We start from the raw sequence: 13,609 nt of genomic DNA, 5'->3' as shown, positions 1-13,609 counted from the left end.
TTCCCATTCTACCCCTCACCCCATTAATTAATAAATTATCTGTATTTTATAAATTAAATAATAAATTATTTTTATTTTATAAAGTAATTAATTATCTTTATTTTTATAAATTAATTAATTATCTTTATTTATAAATTAATTATCTTTATTTTATAAATTAATTACTTATCTTTATTTTATAAATTAATTAATTACCTTTATCTATAAATTATTTATCTTTATTTTATAAATTAATTAATTATCTTTATTTTATCTTAAATAATTATCATTATTTTATAAATTTATTTCTAGTTATTTTTACATTTATATGCGTATGTTACAACTAAAATGCATAATACCCCTGCACGTAATTTGTCACAAAATGCTACATAGCATAAATGTTACCAATAAAAATTGAACCAAACACTATCAATCATTTATGTAGCATATCTATTATTAAAATTATCCAACATTTCTACTACCATCATTTCTGTTAGATGATTTGCTATTTTGAATATGCTTTACCAAACGCACCCTAAATGTTGCTACAGACATTGAATTTAATGAACTTGAATCAACGTATGTGGTCAATGATGAGATCAGGCCCAATGTTGTGCAAAAAAAAATGCGGTTGATGATGATGAAGAGAATTTGATCATTGACAACGCCAACATGGCACAGTTTTGGAATTTGGTTGCCGAGCTAATGAGCATACGATGAAGATTTATTTTTAATTTATGTAAATATGTATGAACTTATTTGGATATATTGAATATGTGTAAGACAAAAAAAATGAAACTGTTTTATTAAATATTTATAATTATTTTATAAATTAATTGTTATTTATTTTTGCATTGATTTGCATCCATTACAATTTAAATGAATAATACTCCTGCACGTAATTTGTCATATACTATTACAAAACATTTATGTTATCAGCAAAAGTTAAACCAAACTCTAACAATCATTCTGGCATTTATGCTACCATTATTATGTAGCATTTCTACTACCAATGTTTATGCTACCATTTTTGCCTTCGATGTTATTAATTTTTCCTTTTTTCTTTTCATCTCTTTTTTGTCCCTGACACCAGTACAATACACTTCTTCTGTTATCCTTTTTGTAGGAGTACTAATGTTTCGTGAATTTTGTTCTTTTAGATAAATGGGGATAAAAAGATTCCAATTATAAGCATCTACCAAGCTTGAATCATATTTACCTAAGAACTTTTTTTTTTTGTTCTTTTTTTTTTGTCTTTCTTTTCTTTTACTACTTTTGGGTTCATCACCATTCTAGTTCAGACCAAAAAGTAAGTCTTCTTTTAAAGTTAACTAGTGTGTAACCTGCACTTTGCTGCGGGGATGTGAATTGTAGAACAACTTGGGTAAAAGTGAAGTAAGTGGATTATGTAAGACGAAACAACAGATTGAGTAAAAGAAAAGATATTAATCGATAAACATATCATGCTTATTACAATTCCTATTTCTCAATGATATCCCACAATGAATGTTTCAATTCCATCTTAAAAAATAACCTATGCATAGCAGTCTTTACTCTTTAGAGACTTCCTTATCACCATTTTAGAGACTCCCAAATCATTTATGCCTCCAACGCTTAATGGAAGAATACTCAGTTGGAAAATGTGCTAAACAGTGAAAGAAGTGTACAAAGCTTTTAGTTACAGTGGAAGGACAGGCGGTGTGTATTTCTATTCATCTTTAAACCACTACTCTAACCCCAATTTGTAAAAGAAAACAATATCGTTAATCCAACTTCTCAAAAAAATCTGTAAATTATTCAGAACTTCATTAAGCAAATGCCAGAATTAAAAATTACAGGAGATGTGAAATAAACTATCAAGCAAAATTGCTGTTACAAATGACAGAAATAGTATACACCATTGAAATAAAGAGCTATGTATAGCACTGTAACACATGGACACACAAACCCTATTCAGAATCGTATATTATGACCAAAAATATGAAAATAAGTTGTTGCCTTAATCGTCCTCCTTTGTTATTTCTCCCTTGATTATCACATGCAAAGAAAAGCTGTGACATACAACAGCAAACGTGCCACAGAGAATACATCTTCACAAAGGAATTGAATGAATCAACAGTGATTATAGAGCATATATATTCTTTACGTAGTCCATGAAATCATAATACACCAAGATGCAACTATCTTGCCCACATTTGAGTTTGATCCATCTATCAATAAGAATAGAAGTTGAAAAAAATAAGATAATGTTAACTATCTTTTTGAATGCAAAAGGATCTTTCTCTAAGGGAGCATGAAGGGAGTGCGAAAACCCAAAAAAGTTACACAGCATAGAGTCCACGGTGCTCATAAAGTTCATGTTAATTAAACTTGTGAATCTAATTTGATTGTTTTTTCGAGCCTGGTGTCATTTTCTGTTATATGAATCAACATCCTGTCATGAATGTTAAAAATGACTAAAGAAATGCGAAGTCTCAATTACTCTATCAACGTACCAATAACTACTTCCAGTTGATGGACGTTACTTATTTGGGGGCATGATGAGATGCTTGACCACTGATCCCAAAATTGGACAAAGTTCCACCGACAGTTAAATGTAAATCATGAGTCCAAGATTTTGGTATTTGAAAATACTTCTAACAAAAAAAAAAATTCACGACTAATATATGAAATAGTAGATGCTACATTGGAGTATACCTGTTGTGCCAATAGGTAACCTCTTGTAGGTCCTTCCCATCAAGCTTGTGAGTTTCTGGTGTACCAATATGAGTTTTTGAGCTTCTTTCTGCATAGTCACTCAACGTTAATCTATAACGCACATGGGTTTCAGAAGGTCTATAACTAACATAGTATTGGAAGGAAAAAATTTATCAAAAAATAGATGTAGCATAATTTGACAAAGCGAGAAAATCATATAGAGGAATACACATCTACTAAGAACCAACCACCAGTTTTTGACAGATCCTTAATGGGCTTTCCTTGAACGTTAAGAGGTGTAGTTCCTCCAGTTTATGCTCTCCCAAAAGCCATCCTTTGATTATCATATTGTATGAGGAACATCCTAAGCTTCTTCCCCCCATTTTGAACAGAAATTCCATCAAAACTTGCTGATGTCGCCGGCACATCTTCAAGTGACCTGATTTCTCTGATATTTAAATCTTTCAACCTATCATGAAAACACAAAGAAAACAAATTAGTTGATGATCCTTCAATTCTCAAGCTAAGTCATGATACTACATACTCTTAGAAGTCAACAGTTCATAGTTGAAATTGTGGTTCTGACCATGCAACTACTAATACACAACAGGTATATCCACCATATATATCAAACAATTGCAAGAGTGAACCATGATTAAGACCTGCCATAGATAACCTCATTAACAAATTACTTTATTTACTTGGCGACAAAATCAAGTATAATCAAGCAAGAGTTCCGCCTTTACATCCCACGAATAAGAATTCACAATTCGAAGTAGAACCCAACAAATGAAGATGAACACGTTCGAGAACAAAATCAAAATTCAGCCCAAAACAAAAACCAAATTAATCTCCCAACTCACCAGTGAAGATGATTCATAAAGAATAAAACAACATCACACATAAAATAAAGATGAACCAAAACAAATTTGTACTCATAAGAAAAGCAAAAGGGAAAGGAAAAAACAGAGAAAGGACGTCTCCTCAAAGTTACGTCTCTGGGTTTTTGTATGACCCATTTGATCATTTGGGAAGGTAATAGGAAACCTAAGAAGGCACTTCAGCACTTGTATATGATATAGGTCTCATCTAATCCCCATTTTTTGTCTACAATAACCACCAATATGAGATTGAGGAACCAAACGAATTAAAAATTAAAATAGTGATATGGTCGGATTGGGGAACAATAATTTGCCCTGTCTCAGTGATGAGGGAGAGATCAAGCGAATCATCTTCGCAAACCCACTCCCCTCTTGGTCTCTGAAGAATCATCAACAGCTGAAGCACTGAAACACCACAACAATGGAGTAGTTAACACCAATATGACTAAAGCCGAAAAAGAAAGGGAACTCAACAAATATATATTGCCCACGAGAGTGTCTTTGATTAATTAAGGCAACCAAATCAAGAGTGCTCCACAACCATCCATGTGAGGCCACATAATAAGGATCCGAGAAGTGAAAATAGAATAAGTGAACAACTCAATACTGAAATTAGGTCTACAATATCAAGCTAAAGTACCTTGGAGAACTAGGCGTAGGCAAGCACAACCATGTAGATTGATCCACATAAGACTATCAAAATGAAACAAAAAAGATCATTGCACATCAATGCAGACTTACAGAGACGATCAATTAAACTTACGCAGCAGGGGGAACACACCTTCGAAGATGACGCAGCTAAATATCTTCCTCCGCCGCACACCCGCACTGCAATTTGAAAGACCAACAGGGGAAAATCGAGTAGATTAGAAAGAAATGAGTGGAGATGAGAAGGAAAGAAATGACTGCAGATTAGATGCATGAACCACAGGAAATATGAGGCAGGTCAAAAGCAAAAGCAACACCAACACGAAACGTAGACCCTGGTTTTGTCCACATCTGCTTTCGTCTTCATATTCACACGAAGAAGACTATGAACAATAGAACCAAACGGCATGGTTTTACGCCACGAAAACCTAACCAAAGAAACCAAACGACGTCATTTTGCGCCACAAGGACCTAAAAAAAAACCAAACACGCGAGTAGAAAATATACTTACAAACTCGCCACAGAATTCCGTCTAAACTTACATTTTTAGAGTATATATATATATATATATATTTCAGAGGGTATGCAGAATTATCAATAGATAACCCTAATCATACAAATTTCATGTAAAAAATTCTTCAAAAATATTTATCTCAAATGCATAATACCCTTATACATAATTTGTTACAATATTTTAAACAACTTATATGCCATCAACATAAATTGAACTAAACAATCTCAGTATTTCAGATGGCATGAATGCTAACATTTTAACCAAACAAACGAAACTATTGTCTCATAACATGAAGAGAGAAGTACCACAGAGGCCCCTATACTTTGCAAAAGGATCATTTGAGCCCCTTTACTTTTTCTCGGGTTATTGAACACCCTCTACTTGTAAGAATGGGTTAAATTAGCCCCTCAAGGAACTTCTATTATAATGGTGCTTATGTGGTAGTTATCTATTTGAGCTGGATTTTTCTAATAAATTCTAATATGCTGACTAGGAGATAACGTGTCATTGGCAAATAAAATAATGACACGTGTCCAATTCTTTGTTTTGACTATGAAAGTAGATATGTTATAATTTCTTCGGAATGATTTTAAACTTCATATTTTAGGATCGAAGAACCCCCTGTACTTTAATTAATGAGTTTTTTAAGCCCTCATACTTTCAACAAATGGGTCAAATTAGACCATCGAATTCCAAAAAATTTATATCCATGAACATCCATCCATAAAAATGAGTCAAATAGATTCAGTACATAAACATGATTCCAATAGATCCATTACACAAGCCATCCTCAAATACTACAAAATATGGTCCAACAGTTCCAACGTAAACAAGAACATACACATAAATGAAAACATAGATGGACAGAACAAAAACATGTCAGCTCCATTCTTCTTGTTCTTCATACTCTCACTTCCACGGTCAATTACCCTTGACATAGAAGTCCCAGGCTACAAAAATTGAGGAAAAAACACCATAATATAGAAGGGCCAACGTAGCACATTATTGTAAGTAGAGGGTGTTCAATGACTCGAAAAAAGTAAAAGAGCTCAAATGATCCATTTTACAATGTACAGACATGAACTATTTTCATTTTTCAAGAGGCGTCGATCGAAATTTAAACTTCAATCTAAGATTGTCAAAAAGCAAAAGGAACATAATTTAATATCAATATCAATATCAATATCAATATCAATATCATTCTCTACTCCCAAAAAAAACAATAATAAAAAAATCATCGCCCACTTTTACAAAGAAGATTTGAGCTTATGAAGACCAAGTGGGTCCCATTTCAATGATTTACAATTCAAAGTTTTGTTTCATTCAAAGAACCCCACCTAACCTAACATGCCTCCTTATGTGGGCAAGATCCTATTTTTTGAGGATAAAAATATACCAACTTCTTAAAGTAAAATTCAATCAAGTATCCTCATTTTCATCCCAAAATTACATCTCTTGTCTTTCCTATTGTTGCAATAATTGTTTTCACTAAAATCCAATATTCACACTAATGATATCAAATATATGGATCATATATATATATGATTAATTGAAAATTTTATTTGAAAATAATTTTTTATGCACCCACGTTTAACATTGTAATTTTTTAAAAAAGAACATTAAATAATGATTTATTTATTTAAATGAAAGTGTTTTGGAGTTTGAAAAATTGTATGGATATTTGATTGTTGCAATTTTGATATTGAAGTTTTATAGTTTTCTTTGTATTGACATGGACCAATCTGCTTAATTAATGCCTTTTATGGCACTTGTTAGGGGCACCCTATATATGTATTAGTATAGAAATTTCATTTAAAATAAAACTCACTTTTAATAATAAAATTATTAAAACAAGAGGTTTGAGACCAATATGAATAATTTGAGAAAAAGTAGGGACATAATGGTCAAACCAACCCAACTATCCGTTAAGATAGGGTGGGGGTGGGGGTGGGGGTGGGGGTGGGGGTGAGGATGCCCATGTGATGGAGTTTCTGCAAAAGCAAGAGGAATCCCAGGGACATCCACGAGAATGAAGATTCTTCTTCAACAAAAACAAACAAAAAAATAAAACCCATCTGCATTTGGATAACATCCATAAAACTTTTTGGTCAGTGATCCTTCTCCAGACAAAAAAAAAAAAAACAAAGAAAAAGAAAAATCAACCTCCCAAGATAAATGCACTAATAAATGCCTTTGATCAGTGTCCCTCTCTGCCTCTCTGGCCTTGCTGTGTCTGTATAGTCCACTTCCTTTAATACCACCTTACATTCAGACTTTTTTTTTTTTGTATGCATACAGTATCAATTTCTGTTTTCAAGGTTTCTCTGCAATTGGCTTCCGCTTCTTGCTTTTTGTTCTTTGTTCGCCTACACCTACAGAGTATCTTTCTGTGAGACATATTCTCTGGTTTTGGACCACGAACTCTGCTTGTTTGTTCTTGTTCCGTTGCTATTGTCGTCGGTTTCTTATCAAGGTTGTTAAGACTCCATTTTTGGGGAGAAGTGCTTCTTTGTCTTTTTCTTTAGTGGATTTTCTGGCCTTTTCTATCATTTCCATCTACTGCTGCTCTTTGCCGTTGATGGGTTCTCTCCTAGCCATTCTATTCATGAACCTTGGCTTCCAATGTAGCACGATTTGAGGCTGTAATTTCATTTGTTTTCTTCTCGAATTTGTCCAAATTCATGGTTCGCAACTACATTTAGGTGTCGTTACTTGTAGAGCTTTGTTTTGATTTGGTGATTCTGTGTAGAAATCTTTGATGGGTCTTATTGGGTGAATCTTAGATTTTATAAATATGCTCCAAATTTAATGTGTCACTCATCTTTGCGGAGAAACGAGTGCTCCAATACTTACAATGGGTCATCTGTACTTGCCCCTTTTATTGTTCCTTTTGTTCGTCTTCTTTATCCCAACCACCCCCGCATTACAGACCTATCAAGGGCAAGTCCTATTGCAGCTAAGGAAGCATTTAGAGTACCCTTCACAACTGGATTTTTGGGAGAATTACAATGGCGACCTTTGCAATGTTGCGTCAACTGCACATATGAGTCTCTCATGCGAGGACAACTTTGTCTCTGAGCTCAAAATTATGGGAGACAGCAGGCTTGTCGAGGTTAGTGACTTCAATGGATTTGCTGTTTCCAACCGAACTTTGTCTGAGAGTTTCTCCATTGACTCATTTGTCACCACATTGACAAGACTAACCAGGTTGAGGGTTCTTAGATTGGTGTCTCTAGGGATCTGGGGAGCACTACCTGATAAGATTCATAGGCTGTATTCGCTTGAACTTTTAGACTTGAGCTCGAATTTTATGTTTGGTTCTGTTCCACTTGGAATGTCAAGGATGGCTAATCTAAGTTCTCTAACGCTGGATAGCAATTACTTCAATGGGACTGTTCCTGATTGGTTTGATTTGTTGTCGAATCTCACTGTTTTGAGCATGAAAAGCAACAGATTTACTGGTCCATTTCCTTCTTCGATATGCAAAATTACAACGCTAACCGACCTTTCTTTGTCTCACAATGAGCTTTCTGGTAGATTGCCTGATTTAAGCACCTTACCTAACCTGAAAGTATTGGATTTAAGGGAAAACAAATTTGATTCTGGGCTACCTGGAATGTCTAAAGGGTTGGTTACAGCTCTTCTGAGCAAGAACGGCTTCTCAGGGAAGATTCCTGAACAATTTAGTGAACTGGGTCAGCTTCAGCACCTTGATATTTCCTTCAATAATCTGATTGGGACACCTCCCTTTGCATTGTTCTCTTTGCCAAATATCAGTTATTTGAATTTGGCATCCAACAAGCTTAGCGGGTCGCTTCCAAATCATCTGACTTGTGGTGATAAGCTTGGGTTTATCGATATTTCGGCTAACAAGTTGATAGGTGAACTTCCCTCTTGCTTGGACAATATTCCCAATGAGAGAGTTGTTATGTTCAGTGGGAATTGCTTGTCAATTGATGCACAACACCAGCATGAGGAGTCATACTGTAGGGAAGCTAATGTGAAGGGTGAACATTCTAGACGTAGACTATTAGGAATATTAGTTGCGGTTGTTGGTGGAGTTGTTCTCATTATGGTGCTATTAGCATTTCCGGTTTATTTTTTGCATCGAACATGCTGTTTTAGAAGCACTTTTGAGCAGCATATGTTTCCCAAGGTTGCGATAGAGACTTCATCAACAGGGATTTCTTCTGAGGTGCTTGCAAATGCCAGTAAGTGGTGCATCAGATTATTGATTATTATTTCTGATGTCCCATGCCCAAACAATTCTGAAATTTCTTAAAAAATAGAGTTGGTGTATAGAAGTTTAGGAGTAACGATTTTATCATCATTATGTCGCATGACCTTGTAATTATTTTGTTAAAACAAAGAAACATAGATTTGTAACTTTGGCTTTATGTAATATCACTATCAGGAATCATTTCCGAAGCAGCTAAGCTAGGGACACAAGTTGCTCCAGTCTGCCACTTATTTTCCTTGGAAGAGTTGAAGGAAGCCACAAACAACTTTGATTTATCAACATTTATGGGTGAAGGCTCCATTGGAAAGGTACGTCTCAATATTCTTCTATATTTGGGGAATTTAGATGAGTAAATGGATTCTTCCAATATGGTGTTTGCAGTTTTTATTGTTGCACTTATGCCTCAGTTTTAGAAGTGCTTTATTGGAAGAATATCAGATTTAATTCAAGAGGAAAAGGGATAGACAATATAGTGAGCTTCAAAATGGTTGTTTATAACATTTTTTATAGCTCAAAGAAACCCAATTATAATAAAAGTTTTCAGTGTCGTGCCAGTTTGATTATGATTAAATGGCCTTTTTATGAGCACTATGCATTTGCAAACTCAATGTACGTTCTTTATTTGTTTTTGCTTTCCAGCAACCCTTGCAGACCTCCCCCCCACCCCCCTTCTTTTTTCCAATTGTTGTATCTGTTGTTGTTGAGGACGACTTTGTTTCTTCCATCTTTTATCTTCAGATTTACAAAGGGAGATTGGAGAATGGGACATATGTTGCTATACGATCTCTGTCTCTCTTGAAGAAACAATCAATTCAAAACCTCAAGGTTCGGCTGGATTTACTATCAAAGCTTCACCATCCACATTTGGTTGGTCTCTTGGGTCATTGTATTCTAGGTGGCGTACCTGAAAATTCTAGTACAAACAAAATCTTCCTTGTATATGAATTTCTACCCAATGGAAGTTATGGCACTCACCTTTCAGGTCAGCATAGCTTTGTAGCTTAACATTTTTTTTTTCTATCAGGGCATGTTAAGCTTTATTTCTCACAAACATAAAAGATGTGTGGACATATATTTGGGATTGTGCACGCCCTTCAGAGGCTAGGAAATGCATGTCTCTGATGTATTAACAAAAAGTCATTGGAAACATGGCCCTCTAGACGAGATTTAGCTAGTTGCAGATAGAAGCTTTAATGTATATTGTTTCAAATGAATATGCACAAACAATGAAGTTTCTTCTCGACCAGTTACCAAGTCCATTGACTTCTAGGAAATTTTTAATATTCTGTGATGTTGGATGAACTAAAATTTTTTCAGAAGGATGTTATGTATTCGACTATTTGATATTGACCGTAAATTCTCCCAGAAATTTTTGTGGAGGTATGTACAGAAAACGAGTTTGAGTTAACCGCCCATGTGGACTTGTTAGTTGCAGATAATGAATGACCTTTTTACCTTCTTTTGTATGTATAGCTGCATAAATTGAGAGGTTATCAACACCTTATCTTGTTATATGCAAGCAGAAAATTTTGCTGGGGAAGTCCTTAAGTGGCCTGAGAGACTGGCAATTTTAATTGGTGTTGCCAAAGCGGTGCATTATCTGCATACTGGTGTAATTCCTGGTAATTTTGACAATCGATTGAAAACAAACAATATCCTGCTCGATGAACATCGGATCGCAAAGCTAAGTGATTATGGAATGTCCATAATCACAGAAGAATTCGGAAAACTAGAGGTCTACTTTTTGGCTATATTTATTCTTTCTTAGATTGAAGTATTATCTAAATCCAAGAGCTGTTCTGATTTGTTATGTTTGCTCTGCAGACAAGGGGAGACGGCTCAAAGACATGGTAAGAATCTTCATCACTTAGCATTAATTTCTTTCAGTCTTCTTAGGATGCTGGACAATTGACCTTTTGTTGTCTCTTGGAAAATTAATAGTGTGCTACCAGAGACTTTTGGGCCAACTGCTGATAGAAAGATGTCACATACAACTCAAATTACAGGAAATTAGTAAATTGATTTGTAATTGTGATCACATATTGTTGAATGCACCTTTTCAGCGGATCTTGATTAGTTGGTATAATAGATAGTATCCTTCATGATGGAAACTCGTCAATGTAGTCACAACCACCGTAACTGCTGCCAACCTTCTGAAGCTCTCCATCATTGTAGTTATCCCCCTCAAAGCCAAGGACAATCTGAAAGCCATCGCAGCCATTGGTATTGAGTATTGACAATTTTCAACCGCAGAACTTATTTTGATGACTACTAACACCATTACTATACTCTAATATATACAGTTAGCATTAAACCATTAGCTATATCTGCATTCCTAGCAGCTGCTTCCTTCACTTTGCCATTTATTATAGTTGCTTTCATTTGCCGTGTTTTATTTATTGCTGATAGTTAATATCTTGATGGCTGTGTGAAGCAAATAATCAGATGAACAGATCATATGCCTAGTGAGCATAAGACTGTGAAGTTATATAACCATTTGATCTGCCATTCATAAAAGTAACTATTGATTACATAACTCCACAATCTTCTTTAACTTTTTCTTTATTGAATTGTTGTTATTATATCTACTTTTTGTCAAATGTTTGAGTCTTGCTTTTTTGTGCAGCCAGGGGACAAACATAAAGGATGATGTTTACAACTTTGGATTTATTCTACTTGAATCGCTTGTGGGTCCTATAGTTTGCAGTAACGGAGAAGCATTTCTGCTGAATGAAATGGTAAGCTATTACTATGATATTGATGATTCAAAACTTCTTAACATTATTGTATTGATTGTGGCCTTTTTGGTCCTAAACTCTTTGATTATTGATCTTATATAGTTCATGTGTGTGATGGCTTTCAACCTGTCATTCCTCTTTCTTTTCACAGATACTGATATTGATCTCGTGTTTCCTTTTATGCATATTGACTCTCTATTTGCGCAGCGTTGTCTTTGAAGTTTTGTATATTTTTAGCAGCAGAAATTAAAGATCAATGACTGACGGAGTGCATAAAAATTTTGAAATTTTTTATCTGTATCTATTTTGATGGTGCCATATCTCTGAGACGACTTTTTAACAACTAGCAGGCATCCTTCAGCAGTCAGGACGGTCGAAAAAGAATCGTGGATCCTGTTGTACTAACTACTTGCTGCCAAGAGTCATTATCGATTGCGATTTCCATCACAAAGAAATGCATATCTCCTGAACCATCATCTCGTCCTTCTTTTGAGGATGTCCTATGGAACTTACAATACGCTGCTCAAGTTCAGGCCACAGCTGATACCGAGCAGAAGTCAGATTCTACGTCCCAGTCATAAGTTTTGCTGTAGGGAGTGCCGTAACTTTCGTGAACAACACAAGGTGGATCTGTACATTGGCTGCCTTTTCTCACTAAGAAATGTAAAGTTTGTAAATGCCATTACTCTGATTAGCTTTTGTTATATAAAACACAATGTTGGGTTAAAATAGAAAGGGCAGTGGGTATAGTAGTGAGCATTTCTGCAGTGGTGTATGCTAGAGATGAACGATCCAGCCAAGAATGGTAGTTGAATGAAAGAGTTGCAGAGGATGAGAATTATGGTAGGATTAGTGAGTTGTTGTGGAATAAGTAGTTAGTTGAAGTGAATTGAATGATGAATTGGTGGATGTATTTCTAGTTTACAAGTCCTGTTCTTCACTTATGCTTACAATCCATTTGTTTAAACCTGTTTTGGATCATTTGTCATTGGTAAGCTGCCTTTTGTGGATAAATTCTTCTAAATCTTAACAACTTGTCAAGATATTAAAAAAGTCAAAAGATAGTGAGATGATCTTAGTAAAACAAAGAAAAAAAAGGAGTTGATATGGGCTAAAAACTAATGATTTTTTGTCATAAAATTAAAAAACAAAATCAAGTCAGAATGACTGAATTAGCCCAGAATGTTTTTAATAATTTTTTTCTCCTATATTCTTTGTAAAATATTCATATTCATCAAGCACCCACTACAGCAATTTTTTTTTTCCCCTTTTTAATGCACCCAGAGATATAGAAGAAGCTTGAAGCCTATTGTAGAAAACCAAAAAAGTAAAAGCAGGAGACTAGACCTGTAATATCTTGACCCGATTATACACTGTTTATGGTATTTTGACACGTTGATCGGGGAGAATGTTGAATATATGTTTGAGTGATTACAACGGCATGTTTTGATTGAACTTTGATCTATTGATTGTATTGAGAAACCTAGGTGCATATGCCTACTTGATTAGTTTAGGAATTCAAGACTTACATTAAACTAATTCAATTGTGCTTATTTGATGATTTGATTATTGAACTAACGTGGACTAATTGCAAGAAACCCTAAAAGGGTTTACATAGCATGTCTTGAGTATGATTTGTGTGTAGGGTGACCAAAACGTAAATTGGTCCTAATGTCATCCTTGACCAACATTAGTGAAGGCTTAATCAGTGTCAAACATGATTAAGAAAGTCAATTTCATGGTCAACATAAGTCAAGTTTTGCCAAAGATGTCTTGGAGCTTAATTGGGATCAATTGAAGTAAAATTAACTTTCTAGTCAAAGTCAGAATCGACGGACGTGACGTGGCAGCTGACATGGCATTGTTGACATAGCATTAATGACATGGCATTGATGACATGACAAAGAAGACA

At 34.7% G+C, this 13,609-nt stretch overlaps 2 protein-coding genes across 7 annotated transcripts; one reads left to right on the top strand and one right to left on the bottom strand.

Annotated features, from left to right (window-relative positions):
• Window positions 1–1,763: 1,763 nt before the first annotated feature.
• Window positions 1,764–4,534, bottom strand: LOC120008485. Of its 5 annotated transcripts, XR_005470516.1 has the most exons (6): window positions 4,339–4,519; window positions 4,198–4,250; window positions 2,925–3,962; window positions 2,677–2,764; window positions 2,475–2,535; window positions 1,764–2,189 (listed from the first exon to the last, which is right to left on the bottom strand). XR_005470516.1 is itself a non-coding variant. In XM_038858815.1 (5 exons), exons 3-5 carry the CDS (start codon window positions 3,102–3,104, stop codon window positions 2,122–2,124), a joined length of 336 nt encoding a protein of 111 aa, XP_038714743.1. In that variant the 5' UTR covers window positions 3,105–3,145; window positions 4,198–4,250; window positions 4,339–4,519; the 3' UTR covers window positions 1,764–2,121. The 5 variants fall into 5 exon arrangements, 4 of the variants coding, with proteins under 4 accessions (XP_038714743.1, XP_038714746.1, XP_038714745.1 ...); XM_038858815.1 differs by lacking the exon at window positions 2,475–2,535 and having other exon boundaries at window positions 2,925–3,145; XM_038858818.1 differs by lacking the exons at window positions 2,475–2,535; window positions 4,198–4,250 and having other exon boundaries at window positions 2,925–3,145; window positions 4,321–4,520.
• Window positions 4,535–6,699: 2,165 nt separating this feature from the next.
• LOC120008986 (probable inactive leucine-rich repeat receptor-like protein kinase At3g03770) lies at window positions 6,700–12,624 on the top strand. Of its 2 annotated transcripts, none has more exons than XM_038859404.1 (7): window positions 6,700–8,930; window positions 9,134–9,267; window positions 9,698–9,941; window positions 10,483–10,694; window positions 10,784–10,809; window positions 11,586–11,697; window positions 12,045–12,624. In XM_038859404.1, the coding sequence occupies exons 1-7, from the start codon at window positions 7,574–7,576 to the stop codon at window positions 12,276–12,278; spliced, it is 2,319 nt and encodes a 772-aa protein (XP_038715332.1). In that variant the 5' UTR covers window positions 6,700–7,573; the 3' UTR covers window positions 12,279–12,624. The 2 variants fall into 2 exon arrangements, with proteins under 2 accessions (XP_038715332.1, XP_038715333.1); XM_038859405.1 differs by having other exon boundaries at window positions 6,704–8,930; window positions 12,048–12,624.
• The last annotated feature ends 985 nt before the right edge of the window (window positions 12,625–13,609 follow it).

The sequence above is a fragment of the Tripterygium wilfordii genome, chromosome 11 (assembly GCF_013401445.1).
Source record: "Tripterygium wilfordii isolate XIE 37 chromosome 11, ASM1340144v1, whole genome shotgun sequence".
Taxonomy (NCBI): domain Eukaryota; kingdom Viridiplantae; phylum Streptophyta; class Magnoliopsida; order Celastrales; family Celastraceae; genus Tripterygium; species Tripterygium wilfordii.
This window is presented reverse-complemented; position numbering and strand designations above follow the sequence as displayed.